Source organism: Theobroma cacao, chromosome 4 (genome assembly GCF_000208745.1).
Source record: "Theobroma cacao cultivar B97-61/B2 chromosome 4, Criollo_cocoa_genome_V2, whole genome shotgun sequence".
Classification (NCBI taxonomy): domain Eukaryota; kingdom Viridiplantae; phylum Streptophyta; class Magnoliopsida; order Malvales; family Malvaceae; genus Theobroma; species Theobroma cacao.
Genome location: NC_030853.1, coordinates 16,201,513 through 16,217,550, shown reverse-complemented (window position 1 = coordinate 16,217,550; position 16,038 = coordinate 16,201,513). Strand labels below are relative to the sequence as shown.

General features: G+C 36.3%; 2 protein-coding genes across 4 annotated transcripts; one reads left to right on the top strand and one right to left on the bottom strand.

Annotated features, from left to right (window-relative positions):
* Positions 155–8,258, bottom strand: LOC18601572 (CSC1-like protein HYP1). Of its 3 annotated transcripts, XM_007032555.2 has the most exons (11): positions 8,139–8,258; positions 7,341–7,689; positions 6,484–6,636; positions 6,025–6,088; positions 5,705–5,914; positions 4,908–5,093; positions 4,373–4,671; positions 3,327–3,603; positions 1,971–2,249; positions 956–1,189; positions 155–651 (listed from the first exon to the last, which is right to left on the bottom strand). In XM_007032555.2, the coding sequence occupies exons 2-11, from the start codon at positions 7,619–7,621 to the stop codon at positions 490–492; spliced, it is 2,145 nt and encodes a 714-aa protein (XP_007032617.2). In that variant the 5' UTR covers positions 7,622–7,689; positions 8,139–8,258; the 3' UTR covers positions 155–489. The 3 variants fall into 3 exon arrangements, with proteins under 3 accessions (XP_007032617.2, XP_017975790.1, XP_017975791.1); XM_018120301.1 differs by having other exon boundaries at positions 7,341–8,258; XM_018120302.1 differs by having other exon boundaries at positions 5,705–5,739; positions 6,027–6,088; positions 7,341–8,258.
* On the top strand, positions 9,729–15,947 carry LOC18601571 (ARF guanine-nucleotide exchange factor GNL1). Its single transcript, XM_018120088.1, has 3 exons — positions 9,729–9,968; positions 10,889–11,707; positions 11,856–15,947. Exons 2-3 carry the CDS (start codon positions 10,985–10,987, stop codon positions 15,501–15,503), a joined length of 4,371 nt encoding a protein of 1,456 aa, XP_017975577.1. The 5' UTR covers positions 9,729–9,968; positions 10,889–10,984; the 3' UTR covers positions 15,504–15,947.

Sequence of the window (16,038 nt, the reverse complement as noted above, 5' to 3'; positions counted from 1 at the left end):
TCAGATCATCACATGATCTTTGATTACCTCCTTCAGAAGTGATCAGATGAAATTAGTCCTTTGGAATGCTTCAGCGCCTTCAAGACGATATCTACTCTGATATCGAAATGATGCACTGGCACATGCAGAATTGAAGAATTATAAAGCATGAAAATAGCCTCAAGTCAATGCTGAATGTAAGCCATATATTAATGTAGCCGTAGCCACACCAGAAACTACAAATAGAAGTTGATGGGGGAGAAATTCTACTATTCTAGTGATACAGAAGTGAAGAACATCTTGGTCAGAAATATAAAGCTGTCATGCTCCCACTCATTAACTGGGTTATCATGATTTAACTTACAACATACAGACTGGGCATGTTTATCAGTTTATGGACAGAAGAAATTTTGTTTCATTAGCATTACAAACTATTACGAGTTTGTATATTGTTGAAGTTTAGCATGCCTGCTTAATACCTAAGCACCACAAAGAGGAAAATTACTGACTTTAAACTTCAACAGCACAAAGAAGGGGAGAGCTGCGCCCATCAGCACTTCTTGAATTTTGGACTGGCATCAAAGCTGGATCCTGATATGCAGTGGCTAATTTTTCAAGAAATTCAGTCATGGTTGGATCATTCTGGTCTTCTCTATCTTTCTTTATCAAACACTACAAAAAAAGCATATTCAGGCCAAGACATTAGACATCTGGGCCTACTACTATGACAATAAAAAGACTAACAAATAGGCACCAAATAATTGATTACACATCTAAATCTACCTCTGAATGAATCAACTACTAAGAAGCCCAATTCCCCGGTATGTAGTAAGATATAAGGGACAACTCATTTTATTACTAAAGAATGTAAAACAAAATGAAGAATAAGTTGAACAACATCACCGAGAACTACAAACACTTAAAAATTCAGGAGAAAATATATAATTGAATGGGCAAAATTTGTTCATGATTTTACCTCAGTAGGATAAGCCTTGAAAATAGGCCGGAATCTCTTTTGGCAGTATTCATTGAATATAAGGGTGAGAACTGGAAGAGGGATAGATAAACTGGACGCTAGAGGAAGTTTCTTAAGCCCAAATATTCCAATCGCAATAATATGCATCAGCACTAAGGAAAAAATTGTTGAATTGTGCACAATTGGCCAAAACTTCCCACCAGTTTCGAACTTGGACGCATATACATTCAAGAACTGAAAAAAATGAAAATGATAATGTGTCCCAAAGTCAGTGATAGAATTTTGGTAGGAAACGTCGGAAAAGTTTAAAAGTAAGAACCCACATCACTTCAAGCATTAAGTGCCAAGTCATCACCTAGTAACCTAGAACAGGTGCTCTATTATTGAGAGAGAAACTCAACAATCCTAATAGATTAACATCTTACACACCTCAAATCATATTCCATTAGCATCCATAATGATAAAGCCTACCATCAGATAAACCCACTTATTCAAGCCTCTTTAGTCAAGAACAATCCAGTAAAGAAAGTATTACTATCCATATAATATGTTTTTGAGTTCAGCTCGTACACTAATACTAATAGATACCACTAAAGTTTCATGCAGAAAGATGAAATTGTTCTTTGGAGGGATAATCACTTGGTTCTCTATTTTCTTTCTTTCTTTTTTGTTTTTGTCCTTGAGAATTTTGCATTTAGAAGCAAGAGTAACCTCTTTATTTTCTATGTCAAGCCAAACTAAAAGAGGAGACACCTCAAGCATATAATTCTAGTACTGCCTTGGTACATGCATCTCAGTCTTTATAGTCAATCACATTAATCTGCATAAAATATCAGCAACTTGAATTCAATTTCATCAACATACAGGATGAATTGTGAATAAGTAGATCTATCAGAAATATTGATAAATGAGGTAGATAGTGGCTTTTAGAAAGGTTTGTGAATCCTTAGCAAAGTGAATCTCGTTTTCTGTTCTATTATATCTGATGCAAGCTGTTAAAGGGGTATTCACTCACCTGGTTGCGATAGATGATGTATCCTAGGCAATAATAAACCAAGAGGAATGGCAGAATTAGTGGAGCAAGGAAGAAGTAAGTAACACCAAGAATTTCAAAGAAGAGAACCCTGGGAATTTCACTATGGTAAGGCATTTGAGGAACCTCAAAATCATCATCATTGTCTTTCCCCACAAATAGTCTTTTCATGAAACTGCAAAGAAGAGGAAACAGGCGAAAAAGTTCTGAAGATAGACTGGTCCATCCAGACGTCACAACATAGGCAATGAAGAATGATGCCTACACAAATATAAAGAACTTACATTATATCATGATTGGATTCACAAGCAAAGAGTTAATACTTGAGTATGTGTTAATAAATACACGTAATTGACAATTAATGAAAAATAATGTTCATGTTTATCATTCTCAGCTAAATGTTAACATGGAAATGCAATCTCAACCCCACACATTCACACTGCAATATAAGCAATTGAAAGGGGATGATAAAAGTCAGTAGATTGGTTGTGGATGTGGTACTAGCAAACAAACCAGAACTAAGATGTGAAGCTTTTCCAAACATCAATATTGATTGGTTACCTCTAGTTGAACCACTCTTTGGAGAGGAAACAACTCAACACAAGAAAACATCATCGCAAAAACCCAAGATCTAACATTACCATTTTGCATCTCAGTTTTGTCCAGTGCCATATAACCCAAGAGAAATCTGCCATCTTGCCAATTATTTCTCTCAAATTTTCAAGTTTAAAATTAAATTATTTACATCTCTGTCTTGCTCAACTAGTAATCTAGACCTGGTGCCTCTTTCAATTGCAGGCATTGTAGAAGTTCAACTAAGGAATTCAAATTCCAGTATGCATGTCTAATATATTACTTCCCTAGGCAGCAAAAACATTTATTCAACCAGTAGATGTTGAGAAATTTTACATCAAGTCACAGCTCAGTCTGTGGATTCTAGGGGATTTGCCTATTTAAAAGCAGACCAACAGAGTTTACAGTTTGTAGGTCTACTTTTTTCCAACCAGGTCAATGGATCAAAGGAAGGGGAGTCTCTTTGAACACATCATGAAACTTGCAGAAAAGAAAAATCGGATGAGAACATGAAAATGGCAAGGAGGCAAGGCCCATAAAACTTTCAACGAATCATGGCCCTTAATGTGAGCAGTGGTGAAATGGCAAAATATATTGAGACTTAGGCATTTGTTTCTCTACCAGAAGCAAGTAATTAAGAAGATTACCGTGTTTGTGGATAGAATCATCAAATGCTTTAAAGGAAAAAAGACTTAAAAAATATAAAGAAACTCCATGGCATTATTCAGTGGAGGTTGTGCACTATCAGAGAGTTTGTGTTTTCACCTGTGCTGGAACAGCTTCAGCTAGCACGCTGGGAATTTTCTTGGGCTCAAGGAAGACATTGACCAGATAAAGAGCTGATCCTGATAGTACATTTGCAAAGAAAATGTTCCACACAGTAAACCACAGCAGCTTTGTACATGCACTTTTCTGTATTTGACTGTGGGATATATATCCTTGCATAGACGAGAAGAGTATCATAATAGGTGGCACAACAGATAGGAACAATTGAAGAATGAGACTTGGAAGATATCCGGTAACCAAATCACTAACGAAAGTCCTGCAATTTTAGAATCACACATTCAGTACTATGCTGTGAATCGACAAATCTATATTTAAATCCACCTGAACAAGTGGATATAGCTAATTTAATGATAACTAATAAAGAAGCAGAGGAAATACTACCAATTACCAAAAATGACAAGTGACTCATCCAATCATTTATCTTCTATCTAATAATTGGACCTCATCCTTTCAAACATAAATGCACTTTAGACAGCTTTCTATTCTGAATAATAATATGATGCTCCTTATTCCATTATTTCTTTTGAAGGTTGTCTTTGCATTATTACTCAACAATTTTACTTCAAACAGCACATGCCCAAGCAAATATTACTGGGCTTTTAGCTCCCAATACATGCTGCTGATAATTTTCTGTGAAGCATCATCATATAACTCTGTCTTATGCATAGCCCTGAAATTTACACTGTCACTGTCATTATTAGAAAACCACACTTTGGTCTTTCAGCATGTTTATTAAAGTTTCTTTAAATATATGCTTTCTTGATCTTAAAGGGGAAAAGAGGGGGTAAAGTATTCATATATTGAAAAACAATGCCTTGGAATTAAAACCTCAGAGATGGTTATTGGCCCACAGACCTTTCAATCATTATCAATCCTAATAAAATACTGAGAACTGTATCCAGTACACTACAATTACATGCAAATAAGATTTTTCTATTTGCCAAGACAACTTGAAAAACCAAGGGCCTGCCTTTTTTCATAAGCATGAAACCTGAAAAAGCAAAAGAGGAAGAATATGCTCTTACAAACTCAGTAGGCCTTTTAGAAAGGGGAGCCAAGTCTCCAGCTGATCTAGATGAGTGAGACCTTGCACTACTACAACTGGAATAAGAAATAGAATTGTAAGAGCAATATATGCAACAACCACTGCTATCTTGAAGATCCCTCTTTTCATAAATGATGCAGAAAAGAAAGGCCAGTAAACATCTTTGGGCTCAGGAGCTCGCTCAGTAACCCACTCCGTGGGATCAATCCCTTGCTGGATGTGCAAAGCTATTGCAGTACCAAACCTTGACTTAAATGACACAAAAGCTGCAGGAACTTCCTAGCAAGTTTTGAAAGGTATGAGGAAGATTAGGTGCATCAAGTATTATTTTTTGTATTTAAATCAGGATATAAATGCAGATCATAGATGTCTATATGCTCAAACAGTTCTCAAACTCAGCAGAGATTGTCACCGTTCAACAATATAATTTGTTCCATAATTTGAACTCAGTTTGCATTGATGCTGGTGTCTCCTCGGTTAAGAGACCAATATATAGACACAAGAACATCACAAACCTCTGCTGCCAATGACGATCGTTCTAGTCTCACATTGTCTTCTATATCTTCCAGCTTCTTCTCATAGTGGTCTACAATATCAACTTTTTGACCAAAGAGTCCCAAAAATCCATCACGCATAAACCTTTGTTGAGAGTTTCTAGCTTTTAAATTACCAAGCTTTCTATATAGCTTTTCTGCATCATTCTACATGCAATAACATGTAATTGTCAAAACTCTGATAAAAATAGCAAAACAGAAAGGGAAAAAGCTGGATAAATTTGGTGTCAAAAGTCATAGTTTCAATCTTATATGTATGACAACATTCTTTTTGTCCTAAACCCCCTATAGTACATTGATCATAGAGCCTTAGAAAGTATTGCAGTAACTCAAATTTCTAAGGGCCATCTTTCCAATAACCAATCCACTCATAAACAGTTTCAATTGCATACAGAGTTTAGCACATCTCATAGGTACATATTTAATCTATCAGAAGAGTTAATGTTAAAAATTTATTAACATTTACTACTTACATGAAATAAAATGAATTGTGGTTGACTAGATTTTTTCAGCAGAGTTTGTTTCAGTTTTTCAAATTTATTAGCTTGATCAATAATAAAACAATTTGATTTCTTAAATATTTATCTAGTCCAATTTCATAATTAAAGTTTTCAAACCAATATATAATACAATTTCAGATTAGTAACTCATACATAGTATATTAACATGATCCAAGAAGTAAACAATTATGATTTCCAAATTAAACAGTAACTATCAGAGGATGACTGAGTCAATCAAATATTAACACTGATGCTTACAATAAGACTTTGAATCTTGCTTGTTCGACGAACCACTGTGTGTGAAAGATAAGTTGAAGGATGATACTCAGTAAAAAAGTTCTCAACAGTTTGACTGAAGCTGCTCCCAGTTGGGGCAGGAATACCACGAACTAATATTGTAAACTGATGTGGCTGACGTTTGGAAGAATAGAAGTAGGCAATTCTTTTCAATGAAATATAGTTATACTCCTGCAAATTGCAGTATCACCCAAATTAAAGCTTTGGTGGATGTTAATTTTTCCCATAAATCAACAAATTTGATGGCATCAGCAGAGGAACATACATAAAATATCACTTACACAATAAAGGAGATAGCAGACAACTCCAGTGAAAACATAGGCAGCACAAAAGTGAATCCATAACCTTGAGAATGGCAAAAACTTGTAATCAACATTCCCTCAACATTAAGATTCTAAATGCCTGTTTTGAAACGATAAATTTTGTATAAACTTGTGGCATCTAACAATAACTCTGATTCACAGCCTTTCAAAGGAAGTTCTTCTATAAATGAAATAAACAGCTGAAAAGAGAAACCAGCAGGGAGGAAACATTCTGGAAAGATGGCGAATTATCATACATGACACTCAATCTAGAATTTATGGACAGAAATCTTAACAATCAACAACAAATGAAAAGATAAGTAAAATTTTGATCATATCTCAGCTGCACCTTTTTCATCCACTTCCATGCAACTATAATTGGTCAAGAGTTGCAGCATCAAGAATTGAAAGTATGTTAACTAACCACATTACAATTACCTGTTTGAACCATCATCGACATTTGAAATACTGAAAGATTCCAGAGATTTCTTTGGCAAATCAGAAAAATCATCTGCTAACTGGTTCCCCAAAAAGTTAATTGGCAGAAGAATAAAGATTCCAATGATACAGGCAAAGGTAAACACTCTCACACTGCATTTAAACAGGGAGAAAAGAAAAAAAAAACCAGATGAATTGAAGATGATATGCAGAAAGGTGGATTCTGCAGAATATAATAGTAAAATGATGTGCTTTAATATGTGACAGAAATATCATGTTCATTCTTTCAGGCAAATCAATTGAAAATGCATTCAAGAAAGGTTTTCCTTCCAGGAAAAATAATTGATTTTGAACTTGAAATAATAGTAAAAAAGATACTCCTACATGTTGGGATACAAGTCTAGTACACATTTACTCACAAAAGCAAAGTCCAGATGACTCAATTATAACCATAACAAGCAGAACAAAGTTGAGACCACCGTCCATTAAATGGAGTTGCTTATAATTAGCTGAAGTCATATACAAGTCTTGTTATCAAAAGGATTTTTGTCATCTCATTATTATGAGTTTATACTAAATAGGCTCCAGCCAAGTTGAAAGTCACAACTTATGATTCTACAACAACTTTTTTGATTAGCCATAACTCAGCTAAAAGAGTTGCACCTATATAGTACTGACCTCAGAGAGAGTAACCTATTCTATCTTGCAGAAAAAAATGTTCTTGATAAATGGAAAAATTCTCTGAGATCAAAGCTACAAATCTGCTAAGAGAAATGAATAACTATATAGTACTACCTGTTTCCAGGTGCTATTGCTATTTTAGTGAATAAAGGCGCATCATAACACATCAGAATTACCAGAAGATAAACACGCGCATAAACACAACAGCATCCAAGCCTGTTATTGACAATAATTCGTCTTCAGAGGGCTGCCATGCCCTTTTCACCCAACCAGGAGATGGTAGCAATCTTTCCAAGTTGAATTCATCCTGCTGCTGAGCTTTTCTTTCATTAAACAAGAGAGGCGAATAAACTGTGATGTTACCTGGCTGGTTCCTCAAAATAGAATATAGTGCAAAAAACAAGAAGCAAAGACCAAGATTGATCCCAACAGAAGTTAAAAGAGCTGAAAGAATCATTTCTTCCTATAAAACCCTCAAACCCAACAACTCAACTGCAGTCATTGACTGTCCAAACTCATGAATTCCTGATATTCAAAATTTAAAGATTGTGTCAAAATCAATAACCCAATATGAAAATAAACTAAAAGATAACCGAGCAGCAAAGGAAACAGAGCACACAAAATTTAGTTATCAAAACTGTTAAAAGGAGAAAACTTTGTTAACAATTTTATAAATGGTTTGTTTGGTTAGTGTAATAAGCTTTGCTTTCTCATTTGCACCATCATTAAAAAGCGTTCACTACTCTACACAGTTTTCAGGCAATTCAATAATCAATATCACGCTAATTTTAACGAACGCAGAGCATTTGCTTAGATTAAACCAAAACAACTGAAACCCAGAAAAGAAAACTACGTTTTAATTGTATTTAAGACAAAAAAACAATCATATTCATAAATATGATCATCAAAGACCACACTGCCTAGCATGAAACTGAACTCCTTTATAAACACACACACACACAAACGCAGAGCACCTGGTTTAGAGTGGGAAAGAGAAGGAAAGGAAAAGATACAACTGGAGCAAGAATACAAAGCTTGGGTTAGTTTTAGCTCTGGGAGACAAAGCAAAAGCAAAAGCTAAACAAAGAAAGGAATTTTCGTATTCATAGTATCACTCTTTTAACTTTACCGAAATTTTAAATGAATACTTATATCTTTTTGTGAAGTGCCCGTTCTGTCCCTTGTACCTTTGCCTTTGCTATTTCAAGTTTGCTTTGGGCCTTTGTCTGCTTATTGGCCTCTTGCCTGATGATCTAATCTTTTGCTATTTCAAGTTTTGTCCTGTAATTACTGATCTCATCTAACTACTTTGGAGGATTTTAAGGTGGGATACGAGGAAAATCCATTCGGAATTGTACTATGATGATGAAAGGAAGATAATTTTAATAAGCGAAAGAGTAACTCAGCTGCTTCCATTGCAGCATTAGCCAAATCTTACTTTCATGGTATACAGTATACTACTCCGCAGCTTGGGAACCCAGAACTGAAAACTCTAACTTGGTGCAACCCATGAATGCTGATGCACATTGGCTTGAGCTTTGGTTTTTGAAGAAAAAAAAAGGCCAAAATACTAAAATATTGAAATGCCCATGGTTGGGTAACTTGGACATGGAACAAAACTTATACCTCTTACAAAAACACATGATGGGTTCCTTCATATGTATGTGCAAATAATAAATAAAGCTCATTTTATTGCAAATATATATTCACTTTGTCAATGCAAGCCATGGAAGCATTGAAGATGTTGAACATCAACGTCACCAAGTCTAAAGAGAATGGAATTAAGCCAATCCCAAAATCTTATTACTCAACTAGAGAAAGCAAGTCTAACACTGTTAATATCCCGGTATAAGCAATTCGTCAACATGTTGACTCAATTGGTTAAATTATACACTTTCATGTAAGTCCTCTTGGATTTCAATTTTACCCCTAACTAATCTTGATATTTTCTGACCATAGACAATGAAAAATACAATTATAAAGTAAAAATGTGCTTTTTTTTTTCTCAAGCAAAGGAAAATCTTTATTTAACTCCATATAATCAATCTTTTCAGCTAAGTACTCAATTTATTTATAATATACTACTAACTTGGAAAGCATGTTTTATATTGTTTTATTGACACTTATATTGAAGTTTCTAATTCATAATCTGGTTAATCTTTTTTTTTCTATTTATTAAAAAATATAAAAAAATAAAATAAGGTATAAGGTTCAAATTTATCATTCTATTCAAAATGATGGAACAAATTTACTATTTATATTTGAAATGATGTAATTTTATTATTATATTTTTTAATTTAGTTAAAAAAGGGTTAAAATTAAAATATTCTTTTACCATTAATTTTGATATTTTTATACTATATTAAAAAAATTACAGGGATAAAATTACATTTATTTTAAGATAAGTAAAATTTATATGAAACTTTAAGATAAGTTGGAATGTTGCTTTTAAGAAGTTTTTGGTATAAATTAAAAGAATTATAATTAAAGATCAAATAATATTAAAATATTTAGAAAAAAATTAACATAAAATTAAAATAAAAAACACAGACGATGAGATTTAAGAGAGCAGGGAAAGAAGGCTTTTCTCTTCTTGGAAAACGCGAAACTAGTTGAGGTCGATTTCCCATTTCGGAAATATCAAAAATCAAATTGTCAGTGCCACCCCATAGGAAAACAGAAAGCAGAAGAAACAACTCCCTACACTCTCTCATGTAACCGAAAGAAAAAGGTCTAAAATTCCTTCAGAGCTCACTCTTTGCTCACGTGATTCCCCAATTTCCAACCTTCGGATCCTCGACAAGGTACCATACTTCCTCACTTGCTCCATTTTCCTTTTTTTTTTATTCTTGCTTAATGGAACCACTTTTTTGCCTTCCAAATCCACCCAGATTTGATGGCTCATCATTTTTCCTTAAAAGAACTGATCTTTAACCATGTTTTTATTAAAGTTTTTAGTTTGATGCTGTTTGGGTTAGATCTGGTTTCTGAGATTTCAATCGGGATCTTCTTTTGTTTGTTTGTTTTTTTTTTTTGAAATTCTTTTGGTTCTACACATTGTTTCCTTTATTGGGTTTTTGTTACTCCGTTGATTAATGTAAGCTTTAAGGCATGACAATTAGCTTGTGTATCCTGGTTTAACAAAGTTTCTTCTCTCATTAAGTTTTAATCTCAATTTCGGTTCATTTTATTTTCAGTTTTGTAGTTAGTTTGGTTTAACTTTGTTGCCCTTTGCAGCTTAATTTCAAAGCTTAATCTTGTTATTATATAGGAGGACTCCTGTTAATTGCTCATTTTTTAGTCTGCTTAGTTTAATTGTTTGTATCACAAGTTTAGAACACTCTTTAATTTTTTGTAATGTCAGTGAAGTTTCTACATATCATAATTATAACGGTAGATTATTCTTGATTGCTGTACATTTCTGGTAATTGTTGATTGTCAAAAGGCTTAGCTGGGTTGACATTTGCGTTTTTTGTTTCCTTTTATGGGTTTTCGGTACCATTGTAATGCGGAAAGTGAGTGGCATGAATTTGATTGATAAGAGTCTGATAACCTGCTTGCGCTGAAACTTCTTTTTTTGTTGGATGAGAAAGATGAACTTTTGAAACGTGAAAATTCCCTGTCATCCTAACCTTTAAGGCAGCCTCTGAGAAGTGTTTTTTTTTCCTCCCTAGATTTATATTTGAATTCATTTATGTTGACATCCTTTCTATAATTGGAGCAGATAATATGATTTTGTCAGAGTTCGGCATTACTTTTGCATAATTGCCCGCTTCGTCATTGAAATATAGTCTTCTTGTACTAAGAATCTTGGTTGAATATGGGGGATCTGACTACACAATCTGGAAACAATGGATTTGAGGGAGAACTTGTCAAGCCCTCTAGAGGTGCTTTCGCATGTATGATTAATTCTGAAATTGGGGCTGTTTTGGCTGTCATGAGGAGAAATGTTCGATGGGGAGTCCGTTATGTTGCAGATGATGATCAGCTGGAGCACTCCCTCATCCATTCCCTGAAAGAATTGCGGAAACAAATTTTTTCATGGCAACATCAGTGGCAAAATGTTGACCCAGTTGTGTACCTCCGGCCTTTTTTGGATGTAATTCGATCAGATGAAACTGGTGCACCAATCACCGGGGTTGCCTTGTCTTCCATTTACAAAATCTTAACACTGGATGTACTTGATTTGGATACTGTAAATGTGGGAGATGCTATGCATCTTATAGTCGATGCTGTCACAAGTTGCCGGTTTGAGGTAACTGATCCCGCATCTGAAGAAGTGGTGCTGGTGAAGATACTTCAGGTTCTTCTAGCTTGCATGAAAAGTAAGGCAGCAACTAGGTTGAGTAATAGGCATGTATGCATGATAGCAAATACATGCTTTCGTATTGTTCATCAAGCAACCTCCAAAGGTGAACTGTTGCAGCGGATAGCTCGGCATACAATGCATGAATTAGTTAGGTGTATTTTCTCACATCTTCCTGAGATCAGCAGCCCAGAACATGAAATGGCTAATGGAAGCTCATCATCTGCTTCGGAAGTGGTAATTTGAAATTTAAGCATAAAATGTCTAAGTTGTAGTCCTGGTTCTTTTTTTTTTTTGATAAGCTTGTAGTCCTGGTTCTTACTTGGTTGAATATCCAAACTCATTTTTTAACTTCCTAATTTATAAAATTTATTTTCTTCTGCAGGTTACACAGAACAGTAATCACATGCTTGGAAGTACACTGCTAGAAAATGGAAATGTGGGCCTTGATTGTGATGGTCCGTCCTCCATTAGTGATGCTTTTAGTCCTCTTGTGGTGAATTCAGCTACTGAAACAGACACAAGCAAGATTGGGGAAAGTGATGGGAAGGAGGATGCTCAACATGGTGAAATATTGATGGCAGCACCTTTTGGAATCCCATGCATGGTGGAGATATTTCAATTTTTATGTTCTTTGTTAAATGTCATTGAACACATTGGTATTGGCCCTAAATCGAATCCCATAGCATATGATGAAGATGTTCCCCTCTTTGCACTGGGTTTGATTAATTCAGCTATAGAATTGGGTGGGCCATCATTCAGCAAGCATCCCAAGTTATTAGCTTTAATTCAGGATGAGTTGTTCCGCAATCTGATGCAATTTGGCTTATCCATGAGCCCATTGATACTTTCTACTGTTTGTAGCATTGTTCTCAATCTATATTATCATTTGCGTACTGAACTAAAAGTGCAGCTTGAAGCTTTCGTTTCATGTGTACTTTTGCGACTTGCACAAAGCAAGCATGGGTCATCCTACCAACAGCAGGAGGTTGCTATGGAAGCGCTGGTTGACCTTTGCAGGCAGCAGACCTTTGTGGCTGAGATGTATGCCAATTTTGATTGTGACATAAGCTGCAGTAATGTTTTTGAAGATCTTGCTAACCTGTTATCAAGGAGTGCATTTCCTGTGAATGGACCTTTGTCTGCAATGCATATCCTTGCTCTTGATGGTCTGGTATCTATGATCAAGGGTATGGCTGAGAGAATTGGCAATGAATTGCCTGTTTCAGATGAGGCCTCAACAGATCATGAGGGATATGAAGCTTTCTGGACATTGAAATGTCAGAATTACAGTGATGCTAGTTCTTGGATTCCCTTCGTCCGTAAGATGAAGTACATCAAGAGAAAGTTGACGATTGGAGCTGACCATTTTAATCGTGATCCCAAGAAAGGTCTAGAATTTCTCCAAGGAATCCATCTATTACCTGATAAGCTTGACCCAGAAAGTGTAGCATCATTCTTGAGGTACACAACCGGGTTAGATAAGAATCTTATTGGAGATTTTCTAGGAAATCATGATGAATTTTGTGTTCAGGTGCTTCATGAATTTGCTAGGACCTTTGATTTCCATGACATGAATTTAGATTCAGCATTACGTGTTTTCTTGGGAACTTTCAGATTGCCTGGAGAATCGCAGAAGATACAGAGAGTGCTTGAGGCATTTGCTGAAAGATATTATGAGCAATCACCACATATATTGTGTAATAAAGATGCTGCCCTCTTGTTGTCGTATTCACTTATACTGCTTAACACAGATCAACACAATGTACAGGTTAAGAAAAAGATGACTGAAGAAGATTTTATCCGTAACAATCGACTCATCAATGGAGGGAAAGATCTTCCTCGAGAGTACTTGTCTGAGCTTTACCACTCTATCTGTGAGAATGAAATCCAGATGATCCCAGATCAAGGTGCTGGTTTCCCAGTGATGACGTCGAGCCGCTGGATTAATATAGTGCACAAATCCAAAGAAAGCTCTCCTTTCATTGCCTGTGATTCTAGAGCACTCCTTGACCATGATATGTTTGCAATCCTGTCAGGCCCCACAATTGCTGCTATATCAGTGGTTTTTGATCAAGTGGAACAGGAAGATGTTTTACAAACATGCATTGATGGATTCTTGGCCATTGCCAAAATTTCAGCACACTATCACTTCGGTGATGTATTGGATGATTTGGTTGTATCTCTTTGTAAATTCACAAACCTCTTGACTCCTTTATCTGTTGAAGAGGCCATTGTTTCCTTTGGAGATGATGCCAGAGCCAGGATGGCAACCTCAGCAGTTTTCACAATAGCAAATAGCTATGGTGATTATATCCACAGTGGCTGGAGAAACATATTGGATTGTGTCTTAATCTTGCAAAAGCTTGGCCTTCTGCCTGCTCATCTGGCTAGTGATGCAGCTGATGAAATGGAGTCCTTGTCTGACCATGAGCGTGGTAAGCCTGCTACAAGTTCCTTATCAACATCACAGACAGTACGTGCGCCCACTCCTCAGAAATCCTCCAGCCTGATTGGGCGGTTCAGTCAACTCTTATCCTTTGATATGGAGGAGCCAAGGTTGCAGCCAACCGAGGAACAGCTTGCTACTCAACAGAACCTTCGTGAGATAGTGGAGAAATGCCACATTGATAATATATTCATGGAGAGTAAGTTTCTCCAATCAGAGTCTTTATTGCAGCTTGTTGGGGCCATTGTCTTTGCTGCAGGTCGATTCAGCAAGGGAAGTGGCATTGTGGAAGATGAAGACACTGCAGTGTTCTGCCTGGAGTTGCTGATTGCTATTACACTAAATAACCGGGATAGGATTATGATTATCTGGCAAAATGTTTACAAGCACATAGCAGATATTGTTCAAAAAAAGTCAACGCCTTGCACTCTAGTGGAAAAAGCTGTGTTTGGGCTCCTTAAGATATGTCAGCGCTTACTTCCTTACAAGGAAAATCTAACTGATGAGCTTCTGAAGTCAATGCAACTAATATTGAAACTTGATGCTCGGGTTGCTGATGCATATTGTGAACCTATCACACAAGAAGTCATGCGTCTTGTAAAAGCAAATGCAACCCACATCAGATCACATTTGGGTTGGCGCACAATCATCTCCTTGCTATTTATCACTGCCCGACATCCAGAAGCATCTGAGTTTGGATTTGAGGCACTAGCATTCATCATGTTTGAGGGGGCACATCTTATGCCATCTAATTATGTTCTCTGTGTGGATGCAGCAAGGGAATTTGCTGAGTCTCGGGTTGGAGAGGTTGATAGGTCTATTCATTCCCTGGACATGATGGCAGGTTCGGTTGTTTGTCTAGTAAGATGGTCGTATGAGACCAAGAATGCTGCAGAGGAGGCTGCTATACAAGTGAGTCAGGACATTGGAGAGATGTGGCTGAGATTGGTGCAGGGACTGAGGGCATTGTGTTTGGACCAGAGGGAAGAGGTGAGGAACCATGCTATTTTGATGTTACAGAGATCTTTGGCAGGGGTAGATGGAATTCACCTTCCTAATGCTATGTGGTTCCAGTGTTTTGATCTTGTGATCTTTACATTACTGGATGACTTGCAAGAAATTGCAGAGGGGAGCTCCTCTAAAGAATACCGGAAGATGGAGGGTACACTTGTTTTAGCCACAAAACTAATGTCAAAAGCTTTTTTACAGTTACTTCAGGATCTGTCACAGCAACCATCCTTCTGCAAACTATGGCTAGGGGTTCTCAATCGTATGGAAAGATATATGAAGGTTAAGTTCCGGGGAAAGCGTAGTGAAAAAATTCATGAATTAGTCCCAGAGCTTCTCAAGAACACCCTGCTGGTGATGAAAACAACAGGTATTCTCATGCCTAGTGATGATATTGGTGGAGATAGTTTTTGGCAATTGACATGGCTGCATGTGAAGAATATAGTCCCATCTTTGCAATCTGAAGTGTTCTCAGAACAAGAATTGGAGCAGATGCAAGCAAAACACAAAAATAAAGCAGAAATTCCTGAGACGGATGGGGTGGTGCTTGTTCCATCAAAGGAGACCACAGCATGAAGGTGCGCTGCTAATTGGAAATCTCCAGAGCATGATGTGTTTTAGGATGATGTAAATGGCGGCATTCATATGCTGCACTATACATGTTCTCCATTGCAAATCCTCAGAATCCAGAACTAAAGCCATAGAAAGGAAAGTAAACATCGGAATTGAAGTTTCATAACTTGGTTTTGGGATGTCAGCTTCATTTTTCCACTCCCTGAACTTTCAAGGAGTGTTGTTGGGAATTGTGTGTGTAGAGTCCATTTATTCTACCAAGGGATCAGAGTAAATCCCTGCATAATCTTTGTATTGGCACATAAAGTCTCTTTACCGGAAACCAATTCCTCTGTATACTTATACCCCTGGTATACCGTGTTTAGTTCATCTGCAGTTTTGGGAACTTCTTGCAGAGTTATTTGTATTCTAGAGAATGAGAAATGAAGTCTTTGAAAACTTTTTGCTTCTTCCCTCCCATTTTTATGCCTTTTCTTTTATGGAAAAAGTAATTGTTTTCCTTTTGGCAACTTGCATTGAATTGCTAAGGAATCAACAA

Coding starts and splice junctions, on each gene's coding strand:
- LOC18601571 (XM_018120088.1), top strand. CDS start 10,985: ATGGGGGATCTGACTACACAATCTGGAAACAATGGATTTGAGGGAGAA. Junction 11,708..11,855: donor CATCATCTGCTTCGGAAGTG/GTAATTTGAAAT, acceptor TTTCTTCTGCAG/GTTACACAGAACAGTAATCA.
- LOC18601572 (XM_018120301.1), bottom strand. CDS start 7,621: ATGATTCTTTCAGCTCTTTTAACTTCTGTTGGGATCAATCTTGGTCTT. Junction 6,637..7,340: donor ATGCGCGTGTTTATCTTCTG/GTAATTCTGATG, acceptor GTTTAAATGCAG/TGTGAGAGTGTTTACCTTTG. Junction 2,250..3,326: donor CTGAAGCTGTTCCAGCACAG/GTGAAAACACAA, acceptor ATATTTGTGTAG/GCATCATTCTTCATTGCCTA.